Raw genomic sequence first — 14,392 nt, forward strand, 5'->3', positions numbered from 1 at the left:
AGAAGACAGACCAGAGAGAGAGAGAGAGGTCTTCCATCCGTTGGTTCACTCCCCAAATGGCCACATTGGCCTGGACTAGGCCAGGCTAAAGCCAGGAGCCAGGAGTTCCTTCTGGGTTTCCCACATGGGTGCAGGGGCCCAAGGACTTGGACCATCTGCTGCTGCTTTCCCGGCGCATTAACAGAGCCTGGATCGGAAGGGGGAGCAGCTGGGACTTGAACTGGTCCCAATATGGGATGACAGTGCTGTAGGCAGCGGTTCTGCTGTGCCTCACATTAGCCCTTCTGCCCTTCAAATAAATAAAATAAATATGAATTTTAAAAAAATATGCCAACTAGAAAGTAAAGTGGAACATGAAGCAATCTGACAACACGGTCCTTGGTGACACCTTAACCCCTCCTTCGACTTTTCATGGTCGTAGGCCTGAAGATGCAGTTTAACAACTGTAGGCATAGATCTGGTGTTGGTTCTCATCCTACAAAGTGAGATTCAGTCTGATCCCACAACTGTGGATTTATAGCACAACATAAATGTTTTGAATTATGGAAAACTGATATGGGATCACCTGCCTGTCTGTTAAGAAATCAGGTGGCGTTAAATTCCATCATAGGGAATCTTGCTATAAGAACAATAGATGGGCAACCAAAATAATTTTAATTCCAAGCCATCCAAGTAATTTTGAATAAACCTTATATTTATCCTATTATTATAAGAATATAGGTCATCCCCTTAAGATCATCAGTACAGTGTATGATGTGCTAAGATTAGCTGTTTTCTTTGTAAGATTCTCATAGTTCTAACTGGCACTACCCAGGGAAACATAGAAAGGATGGGGAGAGAATTCAGTGCTTTGTGCTTTTATTCTAACCACAGTGGACCTTTAGATTTCTAGGTCTAAGTAATGATCTAATCTTTTTTAGCTCTCAAGAGTTTTTAAGCCAATTTGACTTGCAGACAAAAAACTAAGACTTCAAGAGCACACGAGCAGGACTGCCCTCACGTGTGGGAACGTTCTGCATCTTGACTGGGGTGTCAAAAATCATCTAGTTACACACCTCCAAGACTGTGGAGGTTACTGAGTGTCGCCCACACCTCACCTGTACTTGGGCTATATGTAAATTACATCTCAATTGTTTAAATTCTATTTGATGGGTCAAGTTGCATAGAGTTGAGGGGTATGCGAGAGTTACATGTTTTTCATTTCTAATGAATAATTTTACTGACCTGCTATTTGTAAAAATAAGAACTAGGTGGTATCTATCACATACCTGGTCTCTCTATTTTAGAATTTGCATTGCAAGATGCAGACACAAGTCTGTGCTCAGCCATGTACCTATTTGAAGTCCTTTAATACTTTTGTGCCTCAGAGGGAGCCTGTTGTTGTTTCTTATCCACAGTCTATTGCTGCCAAAGATTACTGGGTGGTTAGGAAAAAATTAAAACCAATATAGTGATGAAACGAATACATTTGCGTATTTATCACTATGGGGAGAGGTGTTGTTTTACATACCATGGGGTACTATTGGATTTTTCTGTCTGTGCTTGTGAGATTGGTCTCTGATACTGTGTGTGTGTGTCTGTGTGTGTGTGTGAGAGAGAGAGAGAGAGAGAGAGAGAGAGAGAGACAAAGAGACAGAGACAGAGGGAGGGAGGGGGAGGACTCCACAAACATTTGTACTTTACCAAGTGTTGCTACCAGGAGTAAATAAAAAGAGAATGGTTTCTATGGTTTTCTGTGTACCAGAGCATTTTACTATTTTTAAGTGTTTTCTAAGATTTATTTATTTATTTATTTATTTGAAAGGCAAAATGACCAGGGAGGGGAGGTGGGAGGAGAGAGAGATAGAGGAAGGAAGGAAGGGAGAGAGATCTGATTTACTCTCCCAGAAGCCCTCAATAGTCAGGGTTGGCCAGGCCAAAGCTAGGAGCTAGGAACTCCATCCAGATCTCCTGCATGGATAGCAGGGGCCCAAGGACTTGAGCCATCATCTGCTGCTTTGCAGGCACATTGGCAGGAAGCTGCATCAGAAGTGGAGCAGCTGGGGGTGTTGTGGTACAGCAGGTTAAGTCCCTTCTGCTCTACTTCCAGTCCATCTTCCTGATAATGTGCCTGGGAAAGCAACAGAGGGTGGCCCCAGGTACTTGAGCCCCTGCCACCCACATGGGATACCTGGATGAAGCTCCTGGCCTCAGCTTAGCTGGCTGTTGTGGCCTTTTGCAGAGTGAACCAGCAGACATGAATCTCTCTGTCTCTTTCTGTCTGTCTCTTCCCCCTCTCTATGTAACTCTGACTTTCAAATAAATAAACAAACTTTTTTTTTTAAGAGGAGAAAGAGGAAAAAGCAGTAGCAGCAGCAGGAGAATAGCTTGGACTCAAACCAGTGCCCTGATGTGATGCATGGGCATCCCAAGCAGCAACTTCACCCTGCACCTCAACACCTGCCCTAGAGCATTTTAAATATCATAAAAATCACCTAACTATCTGGGCCTTGAGAGTTTGCTTATAACATCATCTGTGCCCAGTAACATTTAGGAGACTGTTTTACTGATAACATAAAATAATTTTTTGATGATGAGTTGTTCTGGTTTTTCTTTCAGTCAATTTTAGTAATTTATATTTTTCTGTAAAATCGTGGATTTTGTAAACTTTTAAATTTGTTAGTATGAAATTACAAATATATGTCTCTCTTACAATTTTGAAAAGTCAGCAGACTTTTTCTTAAATCCCTTTCTCATTCCTAACATTAGCTACTTCTGGTTTGCCTTGTTAATATTTTTTTTAGATCAGCTTACATATGTGAAGTTTTTTTTTTTTTAGATTTATTTATTTATTTGAGATGCAGAGCTACAGACAGAGAGGGAGTGACAGAGAGGTCTTCCATCCACTGGGTCACTCCCCAGACAGCTACAAAGGCCTAAGCCAGGACCTAGGGACTTCCTCCAGGTCTCCCATGTGGGTGCAGAGATCCAAGTACTTGGGCCATCCTCCACTGCTTTCCCAGGCCACCAGCAGGGAGCTGGATCAGAAGTGGAGCAGTTGGGACATGAACCAGTGCCCATATGGGGTGCCAGCACCTCAGGCAGAAGCTTAACTTACTTACTACACCACAGTGCCAGCCCCATTAATTTTATTTTTTTTATTTATTTATTTTTTTTTTGCCAAGCAGACTTAGACAGTGACAGAGAGAGACAGAGAAAGTTATAGACAGTGAGAGAGAGAGAGAGAAAGGTCTTCCTTTTCCATTGGTTCACCCCCCCCCCCAAATGACCACTACAGCCAGCACACGGCGCTGATCCAAAGCCAGGAGCCAGGTGCTTCCCCCTGGTCTCCCATGCGGGTGCAGGGACCCAAAGACTTGGGCCATCCTCCACTGCCTTCCCGGGCCACAGCAGAGAGCTAGACTGGAGGAGGAGCAACTGGGACAGAATCCGGCACCTTAACCGGGACTAGAACCCGGGGTGCCGGTGCCACAGGCGAAGGATTAGCCTAGTGAGCCGCAATGCCAGCCAATATTTTTCTTGATAAAAGTCTAACTAGGGTTTGTCTCTCTTATTGGTCTATTGAAATAGTAAACTTTTTAAAATTTTTATTTATTTTTGTTTTATTTAAAAGCAGTGAACCATCCACTGGTTCACTCCCCCAAAAGGCCACAATAGCTGGGCTGGGCCAGGCCAAAGTCAGGAGCCTGGAACTCCATTCAGGTCTCCCACATGGGTGGCAGAGATCAAATACTTGGGCCATTACCTGCAGCCTTCCAGGGAGCACATTAGCAGGAAACTGGCTCAAAAGTATAGCAGCCGGGACTTGAACCAGGCACCCTGAGGGATGCAGGCATTCTAAGTGGCAACATAACTGCTGTGCCAAACATCTGCCCTTTTATCATATTAAATTGTTTTATGCATTCATTGTCTTCTGTTTTATCTTAATTTTCATTTTACTAAGATTTCTTTTGTACTTTTCTCGCCTTTTCAGTTGACCCTTTAATGTGCTTCCTTCTTTTTTGTTTAATAAAGGAAGTATTTTAGGCAATGTATTTTCCTCTGAGTGTGCTTTTGGCTGCATCCTACAAATTTTGATGTGTCAAAGTCTCTTTCTCACTAGTTTTATTCTCTGTCATAAAGTCGGGGTTTTGTTGTTCCTGTTGTTTCCAATGATAAAATTGTTTTGTCTGGCCAACGCATTTCCTACTCCCTATACTTGGAAGAAATGTGTTCTGTGGTGGCCTAAGATATAATAAATGTGTGTATAAGTTCCAAGGAGTAGAACATGGGTGAGAAAGCCCTGTAAAACCCCGTGGATCTCTTGGTTAATCAGCCCCTCCAGACCCTCCTTTGCTTTTTGTCTGCTTGAAATGCCAGAGATGAGGCCACCAGGGGAATCAGGTCCAGAACGTTCTCTCTCGTCTCATAACAGCTCTCTCTTTTACATGTTTCTATGCTATGTCATTCAGTGCAGGAGGACTGATCATTTTTATCTTTTAAGTGACATTTCCTGTCAAAGCCAAAACACCAAGTTTGTAGTTTTTGCCTTGGATTCTGCTGTATTGCTGTTGTCTGCATGCCCGCTTTCTTTCTGGGACACCTTTGTCCATTCGTTTATTTTTTGTCTCCCCTCGTTGTTCTGTTTTGGTGCTGTCTTTATGCACAGAGTGCAGTCATCCCTGAGGGTCCCTGGGAGACTGGCTCCAGGCCCCCTGTGTAAGATGGGTTAGCGTTTGCCTGTAATCCACACGCATCCTCCTGTGTACTTCAATCATTTCTAGATTACTTACGTCTAATTCAATACAGAGGCTGTGTAAATAGTATTATTTAGGGAGTAATGACCAAAAATATTCTACTCGCATTGAGTACAGACGTAAGTTTTCCTGAATAATTTTGATTCATGGTTGATTGAATTAGCATTGGATGTGGAGGGCTGGCTGTGTAGTTAAATTTTTTTTTTTTTTTTTTTTTTTTTTTTGCCTAATCTGAGAGCTTTGTTTGTCCAATAGAGGAGTTGTGTCCCATTTCCTTTTCTTACAGAAACCAACCCTGTTTCCCCCCTCCCCAAATATTTACTCATCTATTTGAAAGTCAGATATACAGAGGGGATGGGAGGAGGGAGATAGGAAGAGAAAGAGAGACCCCTCCATCCACTGGTTCACTCTCCAAATGGCTGTAGTGGCCGGGGCTGGGCCAGGCAAAAGGCAGAGCCAGAAGCTTCTTCCAGGTCTCCCATGTGGGTGCAGAGACCCAAACACTTGGGCCATCTTCCACTGTTTTCCCAGGCCGCTAGCAGAGAGCTGAAATGGAAGAGGAGCAGCAGAGACTCAAACCCATGCTCAGATGGGATGCAGCACCGCAGGTGGAAGCCCAGCCTACTATGCGACAGCACCGGCCCCCAACCTTGCTTTTCTTAAATTTAATCATGTTATTTAAATCCTTTTGGTTTTTCAAATACTTTTTTTTTTTTTTGCCTTTTTTTTTTTTCCATTATTTGAAAGGTGCAGAGAGAGAGATATCTTTCATCTGCTGGTTCACTTCCAAAGTGACTATAATAACCGAGGCTGGACAAGGCCAAAGCCTGGAGCCATGAACTCTGTCTAGGTCTCCCACATGGATGTAGAGGCCCAAGCACCTGGGCCATCCTCTGCTGTTTTCCCAGGCCCTTAGCAAGGAGCAGGATCAGAAGTGAAGCAGCCAGGACTTGAACTGGTACTTAGATGGGCTGTGGGTGTTACAGTCGGCAGCTTAACCCATTGTACCACAAGGCTGGCCCCTGAATTCTTTCCATTTTTTATGCTCCCCAGCTTTTTCCTTTTTTTTCCACTGGCTACATTGGTCAAGCTTTATTTATTCCCGTTTGATCAATGGTTAGGAAGTTACACATCCTTTTTCATTGTAATCATGTTTACTATTAGTTGATTTTTAAAGGTATTTATTCAAAAGATAGAGTGACACAGAGAAACAGAGAGCTTCTAGTCACTGGTTCATTCTCCAAATGGCTGCAACAGCTGAGGCTGGGCCAGGCGGAAGCTGAGAGCTGGGCACTCCCCCTGGGTGTCAGTGACTCAAGTACTTGAGTCATGATCTGCTGCTCCATGGGCAGATTAGCTGGAAGCTGGTACAGTATGGGTTGCTGGTCTAGTATGGTTGTCCTAAGCCTCAGCTCAACTCGCTGTGCCACGACGCCCACCCCACTGTAAGATAGGCAAGTGGATCTTTCTCTGTCAATAGCAGTAATAAGGAAGCAGCTAGCTTGTGTGTGTGCAGTAGCTGTCCAGAGGGGACCGAGGCAGCGACCCCCTCCTAACCCAGGAGTTTGCCCACCACACTTCCTCTCAGTCATTGTGTCTTACTGTCCTGTTCTCTTACCATGGGAAAGCCTTGAAGACAAAGGCAGGTTTTACTTACCTTAAAAAAAAAATTATTTACTTATTTTGAAAGAATTACAGAGAGAGAGGGCGAGAGAGAGCTTCCACCTGCTGGTTCACTCCCCAGATGGCCACAGCCAACAATGCTGGGCAAGGTCAAAGCCAGGAGCTTCTTCGGGTCTCCCACAAGAGTGGCAGGATCTTGCGCCATCTTCCGCTGCTTCTCCCAGACCATCAGCAGGGAGCTGGATCAAAAGTGGAGCCAGCTGGGCCTTGAATTGGCACCAATATTCAATGCTGGTGTTGCAGGCGTTGGCTTTACTTACCACTCCACAGCACTGGCCCCTTTACTTATCTTTTTTTTTTTTTTTTAAGATTTATTTATTTATTTGAAAGTCAGAGTTCAAGAAAGGAGGAGATAGAGACCTGCCATCTGCGGGTTCCCTCCCTACATGGCCACAGCAACCAGGACTGGGCCAGGAGCTTCCTCCAAATCTCCCACGTGGGTGCCGGGGGCCCAAACACTTGAGCCATCCTCTGCTACTTTCGCAAGCCATGAGCAGGGAGCTGGATGGGAAGTGGAGCAGCCGAAATCCAACCATCACAAGCAGAGGCTTTACCACGACACTGGCCCCTGCTTATCGTTTTGTACCCCAGAGTTGCTACCACTTAACCAGGCATCTGGTGTTACTGTTAGTTTGAAGGAAAGGAGACAGATTCAGCTCCAGTACCTTCAGTAATTTGCTCAGATCACGCGGCTGCATTGGGATTCACTCCCCAGGCATGCCCACGTCCCCGGCTCCTCTCACCACCGTCCTGTCTCCCAGAACCTAAGCGGACATTCTGGATGTGTCCGTCCGCTTTGGCGACATCAGTGACTTAACCTTCTGTTTCCTGTGAGCACAGAAAGTTAAGTGCTGTTCCCCCACCCCCCACCCCCCACCCCCGTGCTTCTAGGGGCCTGACACGCCCCTAGGGTTTATCAGTGAGAAACTGTTACCCTGGCAGACAGGCTACCCAGTCAGGGAGAAGGAGGTGAGGCGGGAGGTGGCAAGGGAGAGCCACAGGCCCTCTCCTCTGTCCTGGCGATGTCAGCATTCATTGCTGTATCTGTCGCTTCCCTAAACCAATGCAACTAACGCTCCTGGGGTACGCTGGCAGCCGTGGCTCTACAGTTCTCATTTTATTAGGTTTTAATCAAGCTCTCCTTGTGAGGTGCTACCTAAGTCCAATTTTGAGTTTCACATGTGAAGTAGCCAAATAACTGTGAAGCATCATAGACAGAAAATGTTTTCAAAATTGAAATTATCCTTTTGCTTTAATCCTAAAAGTCATCTGGGTGCAGCACATCCAGCATGGCCAGCAAACTGCGATAGTCTCTCACCCTGGCCTCAGAAAGGTCATGATCCGTGTGAGTGGGCAAACAAGTTCCGATCCCTTTTTTCTGTTAGGCTCTGACCTTGGCATTCTTCATGTCCTATGAAATCTTACTCACAAGAATACTTATTTACGCAGCTTACATTCTTGAAAATGCCTGGTGTGATAGAAGAGCGTAGGCATCAGTCTGCAGACCAGCTGAGCTCCCTGGACCCCGTGTCCCTGTCTGTAGAATGTGAGCCTGGGACTAAAGGCCCTTCCAGACCTACCAGCTGGCTCAGCGCTCGGCACTGGGCCGATGGGTGTCACTTCCACTAATCCACCAACCCAGCTGTGAATCCCCAGCATGAGGGGTGACGTCTTCATAAGATTTATGTATGTAAAGGCTGAGTTACAGAGAGACAGAGAAATGTCTTCCATCTGCTGGTTCACTCCGCAAGTGGGCCACAACAGCCAGTACTGGGCCAGGCTGAAGTCAGGAGCTAGGAACTTCATCCAGGTCTCCCGTGAGGGTAACAGGGGCCCAAGCACTTGGGCCGTCTTCCGCTGCTTTGCCCAGGCCATCAGCAGAGAGTTGGATTGAAAGTGGAGCAGCTGGGACAGAAGCCAACGTGCATATGGGATGCCAGCTTCACAGTGGTAGCTTTTTCCACTATGCTGCAACACCAGCCCCTATAGCAACTTTGATACGTCCATCCCCACACTAGGCTGCCAGCGACGTGCAGTGTCCCCATGGCTGCCTTTCCTTGCGCATTGCCTGCCTACCTGATAGTGGCACTTTGGTATTTTCTGCAATAGAAGAACAAACCACAGAGTAAGGACTCACTGAGGCTTCTGTTTTATTGACCAAAGTAGGATATCTGGGAACCAAACTAGCCAGGAGTGAGCTCTATTTTTTTAATATATACATAATAAATAAATTGACCAGTCTATGAGTCTCAACTCCTGTACAGAATTGTGTTACCCCGCTACTATCAGGATACAGAGCAGGTCCACTACTCAGTAAGAAAAGCCCCCTGAGGGACCGGCACCATGGCTCACTTGGTTAATTCTCCGCCTGCGACACTGGCATCCCATATGGGCACCCGTTTCTAGTCCTGGTCATTCCTCTTCCAGTCCAGCTCTCTGCTGTGGCTTGGGAAGGCAGTGGAAGATGGCCCAAGTGCTTGGGCCCTGCACCCATGTGGGAGACCAGGAGGAAGCGCCTGGCTCCTGGCTTCAGATTGGCACAGCTCTAGCTGTGGCAGCCATTTGGGGGGTGAACCAATGGAAGGAAGACCTCTCTCTCTCCCTCCCTCCCTCCCTCCCTCCCTCCCTCCCTCTCTCTCTCTCTCTCTCTCTCTCACTGTCTAACTCTGTCAAATAAAAAAGAGAAAAAAAGAAAGAAAGAAAAGCCCCTGTGTCACAGGACTCCCAAACCCAAGTCCTGACAACTACTGAGCTGCTGTCCATCCTTAGCATCTGGTCTCGCTGACACTAGAGCAAATGCGGTCATGCAGCCTGTCGCCTTTTCAGGCTGGCTGCTCTCATTCAACATAATGCCTTTCAGATGTCTGCGTGTTGTCCCTTATCAACAGCTTGTGCCGTTCATCCACTCCTGCTTACTACAGAGCCACCTTCTACAGTATAGATAGCTCCCAGCTTCTGTATCCGTTCACCTGTTGATGGACAGTCAGATTGCCTGCTTCCTGTCTGGGGAAGTGTAAGTAGAGCTGTCATAAACGGCCATGTGTAAGCTGTTGCATTGATGACATTTTCGTTTCCTTAGGGTGAATGCGTAAAAGGAAGAATGCTGGGTCATTTGGTAATTCTATATTTAACTTTTTTACAGACTTATTTTATTTACTTGAAAGGCAGAGTTGCAGAGAAAGAAGGTCTTTCATCCACTTCCATCCAAAGTTTCACTCCATAAATGGCTGCAATGGCTGGAGCTGGGCCAGGCCAAAGCCAGGAACCAGGAGCTACATCCAGATCTCCCATGTGGGTGCAGAGAGGGGCCCGAGCACTTGGGCCATCTTCCACTGCTCTCCCAGGCGCATTTGCGGGGAGCTGGATTGGAAAAGGAGCAGCCAAGGCTTGAACAAGCACCCATAGGGGATGCCAGTGCATGCCACTCACTGATCAACTTAGGGAAAATTGGCATCTTAACAGTGTTGCATTTTCCAATCCATGAACACTTTGTTTCTCCCATTGATTCATGTTTTCCTTTTCCATTCTTCAGCATTTTAATTTTACTTCTTCAACATTTTGTAGTTTTCAATATATAGTTCCTACACACGTTTTGTTAGATTTGTATCTAAGTATTTTTGTTTTTAGAATTGTTGGTGATGGTTTTATTATTAGGTTTCTGTTTCCAGTCGTTCTTTGCTAGTATAAAGAAGTAATTTTATGTGTTGGCCTTGTGTCCTACAATCTTACTAAACACATTTATTAGTTCTGGGAGTTATTAGGACTTTCTATGTAGAAGATGGTACAATCTGAAAATAGAGGCACCAGTCACTTCCCTCTCAACCTGTATACCTTTTTATTTTTCTGGGCTGCCTTATGCACTAGTGGAGGCATTATAGGAGGCTGCATAGCAACAGCAATAGTGGAATTGTTGCAGGTCTTAGAAAGTGTTGTCCTTGCTAAGTACAATGTTAGCTATGGTGCTGTCATAGGTGTCATTTGTTAGATTAAGTCTTCTAATCCTGGTTTTCTAAGAAATTTTTTACAATGTTTATTTATTTATTTATTTGAAAGAGTTACAGAGAAATTGGTAGAGAGAGAATCTTCCATCTGCTGATTCACTCCCCAGATAACCACAACAGCCGCGGCTGGGTTGGGCTGGGCTGGGCTGGAGCCAGGAGCCAGGAGCTTTATCTAGGTCTCCCACATGGGAACAGGGGACCAAGCACTTGGGGCATCTTCCACTGCTTTCTCAGCCCACTAGCAGGGAGCTGTATTGGGAGCGAAGCAGTTAGGACTCAAACCAGCGCCCCTATAGGATGCTGGCACCACAGCCAGGGACTTTACTCACTGTGCCACAATGCTGGCCCTGAGAAATTTTTTAAATGTTCATTTATTTTTCAGCTACTTGAAAAGCATAGCAACAGAATGAAAGAGAGAGATCTTCCATCAGCAGGTTACTCCCACATGGCCACATTGGTCAGTACCAGACCAGCCAAGAACTCAACCAGGGCAGCCTGTATAGGTGGCAGGATTTCAGTGCTTGAGTTCTCATCTGCAGCCTCTCATGTGTATTCATAGGAAACTGAAATTGGAAGCAAAGCAGTGGGGACTGGAGCCACACTCTGGTATGAGATGTGGGTGTCCAAGAGGTGGCTTAGCCCACATTACCACAGTGCTTGCCTCTGCTGAGAAATTTTTATCAGGAAAGGAAGACAAATTGTATCAATGCTTTTTCTGCATCAGTTTATGTGATTGTGTGGGTTTTCACTTTTAACCTGTTATTATATTGATTGATTTTTGAATATTGAAATAACTTTGCATTTCTTTTTTTTTTTTTTTAGAGATTTATTTTATTTGAAAGTCAGAGTTACATAGAGAGAGGAGAGGCAGAGAGAGAGAGAGAGAGAGAGAGAGAGAGAGAGAGAGATCTTCCATCTGCTGGTTCACTCCCCAGTTGGCTGCAATGGCCAAAGCTGCGCCGATCCGAAGCCAGGAGCCAGGAGCCTCCTTTGGGTCTCCTGTGTGGGTGCAGGGACCCAAAGACTTGGGCCATCTTCTGCTTTCCCAGGCCATAGCAAAGAGCTGGATCGGAAGTGGAGCAGCTGGGTCTCAAACCGGCGCCCATATGGGATGCTGGCACTGCAGGCCAGGGCATTAACCTGTTGCACCACAGTGCCGACACCTAGCCTTGCATTTCTTAGATAAACTCTACTTATTCATGATATATTGTTTTAATACATTACTGGATTTGATTTGCTGACATTTTGTCCTCGTGGCATCAGGGTTCACTCCCCAAATACCTTTAACAGCTGGGTCTAGGCAAGGCTGAAGCCAGAAGCCAGGACCTCCCTCTGGATCTCCCCCATGGGTAACAAGGACCTGAGAACTTGAGCTGTCACCGCTGCTCCTCAGGCTGTGCATTAGCAGGAAGCTGGAATCAGCAGCAGAGCCACAACCTCAGCTCGGGCACTCAGACATGGGTGCACGTCCCAAGCAGTGTGTTAGCTTCTGCCCCAAACACCCGTCCCCTTCATGAGCCTTTTTTTTTTTAAGATTTATTTTATTTATTTGAAAGGAGAGTTACAGAGCAAGAGGGGGAGAGAGGGAGAGAGGGAGGGAGGGAGAGGGAGAGAATGAGAGAGAGAGAGAGAGAGAGAGAATATCTTCCATCTGCTGCTTCACTCCCCAAATGGCCACAAGGACAGAGTTGGGCCAGGTTGAAACCAGGAGCCAGGAGCTTCATCCAGGTCTTTCACATGAGTGCAGGGACGCAAGCTTTTGGGCCATTTTCTGCTGCTTTCCCAGGAACATCAGAGCTCCAGATTAGAAGTGGAGCAATGGGACTCAAACCAGCGCCCGGGTGGGATATCAGCCCTGCGGGCGGCAGCTTAAGCTGCTGTGCCAGAGTGCCAACCCCTTCTTTAGTCTTTCAGTCCTTGTGTAGTCTGCAGGGATAGCCTCGCGTCTGTTCCCGATATTGGCAGTAAGGTCCTCTCTCCTTCTCTTGGGCTGGAAGTTTAATAATTGTGTGATCCTTTGAAAGATATCCTCTGGCCGGCGCCGTGGCTCAATAGGCTAATCCTCCGCCTTGTGGCGCCGGCACACCAGGTTCTAGTCCCGGGCAGGGCGCCGGGTTCTGTCCCGGTTGCCCCTCTTCCAGGCCAGCTCTCTGCTGTGGCCAGGGAGTGCAGTGGAGGATGGCCCAAGTGCTTGGGCCCTGCACCCCATGGGAGACCAGGAGAAGCACCTGGCTCCTGGCTTCGGATCAGCGCGATGCGCCGGCCGCAGCATGCCGGCCGCGGTGGCCATTGGAGGGTGAACCAACAGCAGAAAGGAGGACCTTTCTCTCTCTCTCTCTCTCTCTCTCTCTCTCTCACTGTCCACTCTGCCTGTCAAAAAAAAAAAAAAAAAAGATATCCTCTTTGCTCTCTTGTTTTTCTGTTACAGCTGCATTCGTTTTTGCTCTTATCTTCATAATTTCCTTCCATCTGCTTGTTCCTTGAAACTTAGTGAAGATTAATCAACATTACTGAGCAAAGCCATTCGACATGTGTCTTACAGTCCATCGTTTTGTAAACCGTCCTCATGGTTGTCCCCGTGTTGTCTTTCTTCAGTTGACTGGTCTGAGTGTCTCCAATGGAAAGGACCAACTTGTCGTGTTCCACACAAAAGACAACAAGGACCTCATTGTGTGCCTCTTCAGCAAGCAGCCCACCCACGAGAGTCGGATTGGAGAACTTGTTGGAGTCTTGGTGAATCATTTCAAGAGGTAAGATGTGGTTTTCGTAACTAAAACAAGCTTTGATGATACGCAATCTTCAGTCATAACTGTCACTGAACCTGTTTTGTGCCAACTGCGATGTATTCAGTTATTTTCCTCCATAAGGACAAGTGAAGTCATGTGTTTCACAGAAGGTAAAATTAGCATCCAGGCTGAGTCTCTGGATTAGGAATGCTGCTCCACTTTCCCAGCCTCGAGCTGAACGAACAGTAAGAGGTTCCCCTCATGGTGATTTCTTCACTGCCAATCCAAATGCAATTAAATCCACCAGATAAAAAGCTACTTTACACTCTTATTGTTACAGCCTCTCGTTTGCCCCAACTATGATCAGATAGTTTGTGTGCTGTCACTATAAACAAATTAGAAGCAGACTGGGGATGGTGTGTGATGAGTGAAAGAGTTCCTGAGACAGGCAACAACCACTGCAAAAGCATGGCGGAACTGGATGTGTCCCGAGATCTTTGTCGTAGGGTGAGTGTGTGGTGGACGATGGTGTGAGAAGTACACACAGAGACGGGCCCTGCGGGTTGCTGGGAACCAGTGAATTGGTACATTTAAGCAGAGGAGCGTTCTGTTTGTCTGTTGAAATGTCTGGAGACAATGTGGGGTGGGCGTGTCTCGCCCAGGTAAGATGTCCTCCCACTGGAACACGGTCTTTGCCTCCCCTTCCCCACCACCCCTGCCACTGGGAGAAGCCCACTCATCAAATCAGTGACTGAGAAGTGACGTGTGTCCAGTTCCCCTTTCTCCTAAAAGACGTAAGTTCCCAGAAGTAGCGGAGTACTCCCTGGTAGCCCTTTCTTCGTGTTTGGATGGGCTTCTCATTCTCCACACAAAGACACGTTTAGGGTCACATGTCCACATGTCTGGGTCTGCAGTGCTGATGCGTGCACTGCACAGAACATGAACTTGTGTTCCAGCTCAAAATGGATCTTTAGATATTTTAGGTAATTAAATACTTGTAAATGCCGCAAATAAAATAATGCTCAGTGGTCTTCTGGTTGGGAAAAAGTAGAATATAAGGAATTATCAAAAAATGAGAATAAGCATACAGACCTTTCAGGAAAGTTTCCCTTCTATCTCCAAATAATCATAAAAGAAAGAAAAATACAACAGAGTTTCAAATGGAAGGGAACGACATCTCTATACGAAATGTCTAAAACTCACATAAGCAGCCTTATTTTCTTGCTAATATTCATTCATAGTGAAA

At 46.2% G+C, this 14,392-nt stretch overlaps 1 protein-coding gene across 1 annotated transcript in view; it reads left to right on the forward strand.

Annotated features, from left to right (window-relative positions):
* The window catches only part of MYO1D (myosin ID), a 340,304-nt gene that overhangs the window by 235,746 nt on the left and 90,166 nt on the right, over positions 1-14,392 (forward strand). Inside the window, exon 21 of the mRNA XM_051824625.2 lies at positions 13,016-13,170. Within this exon, the coding sequence (XP_051680585.1) occupies positions 13,016-13,170 (155 nt within the window). The remainder of the gene's footprint in view (positions 1-13,015; positions 13,171-14,392) is intronic.

The sequence above is a fragment of the Oryctolagus cuniculus genome, chromosome 17, assembly GCF_964237555.1.
Source record: "Oryctolagus cuniculus chromosome 17, mOryCun1.1, whole genome shotgun sequence".
In the NCBI taxonomy this organism is placed as follows: Eukaryota; Metazoa; Chordata; class Mammalia; order Lagomorpha; family Leporidae; genus Oryctolagus; species Oryctolagus cuniculus.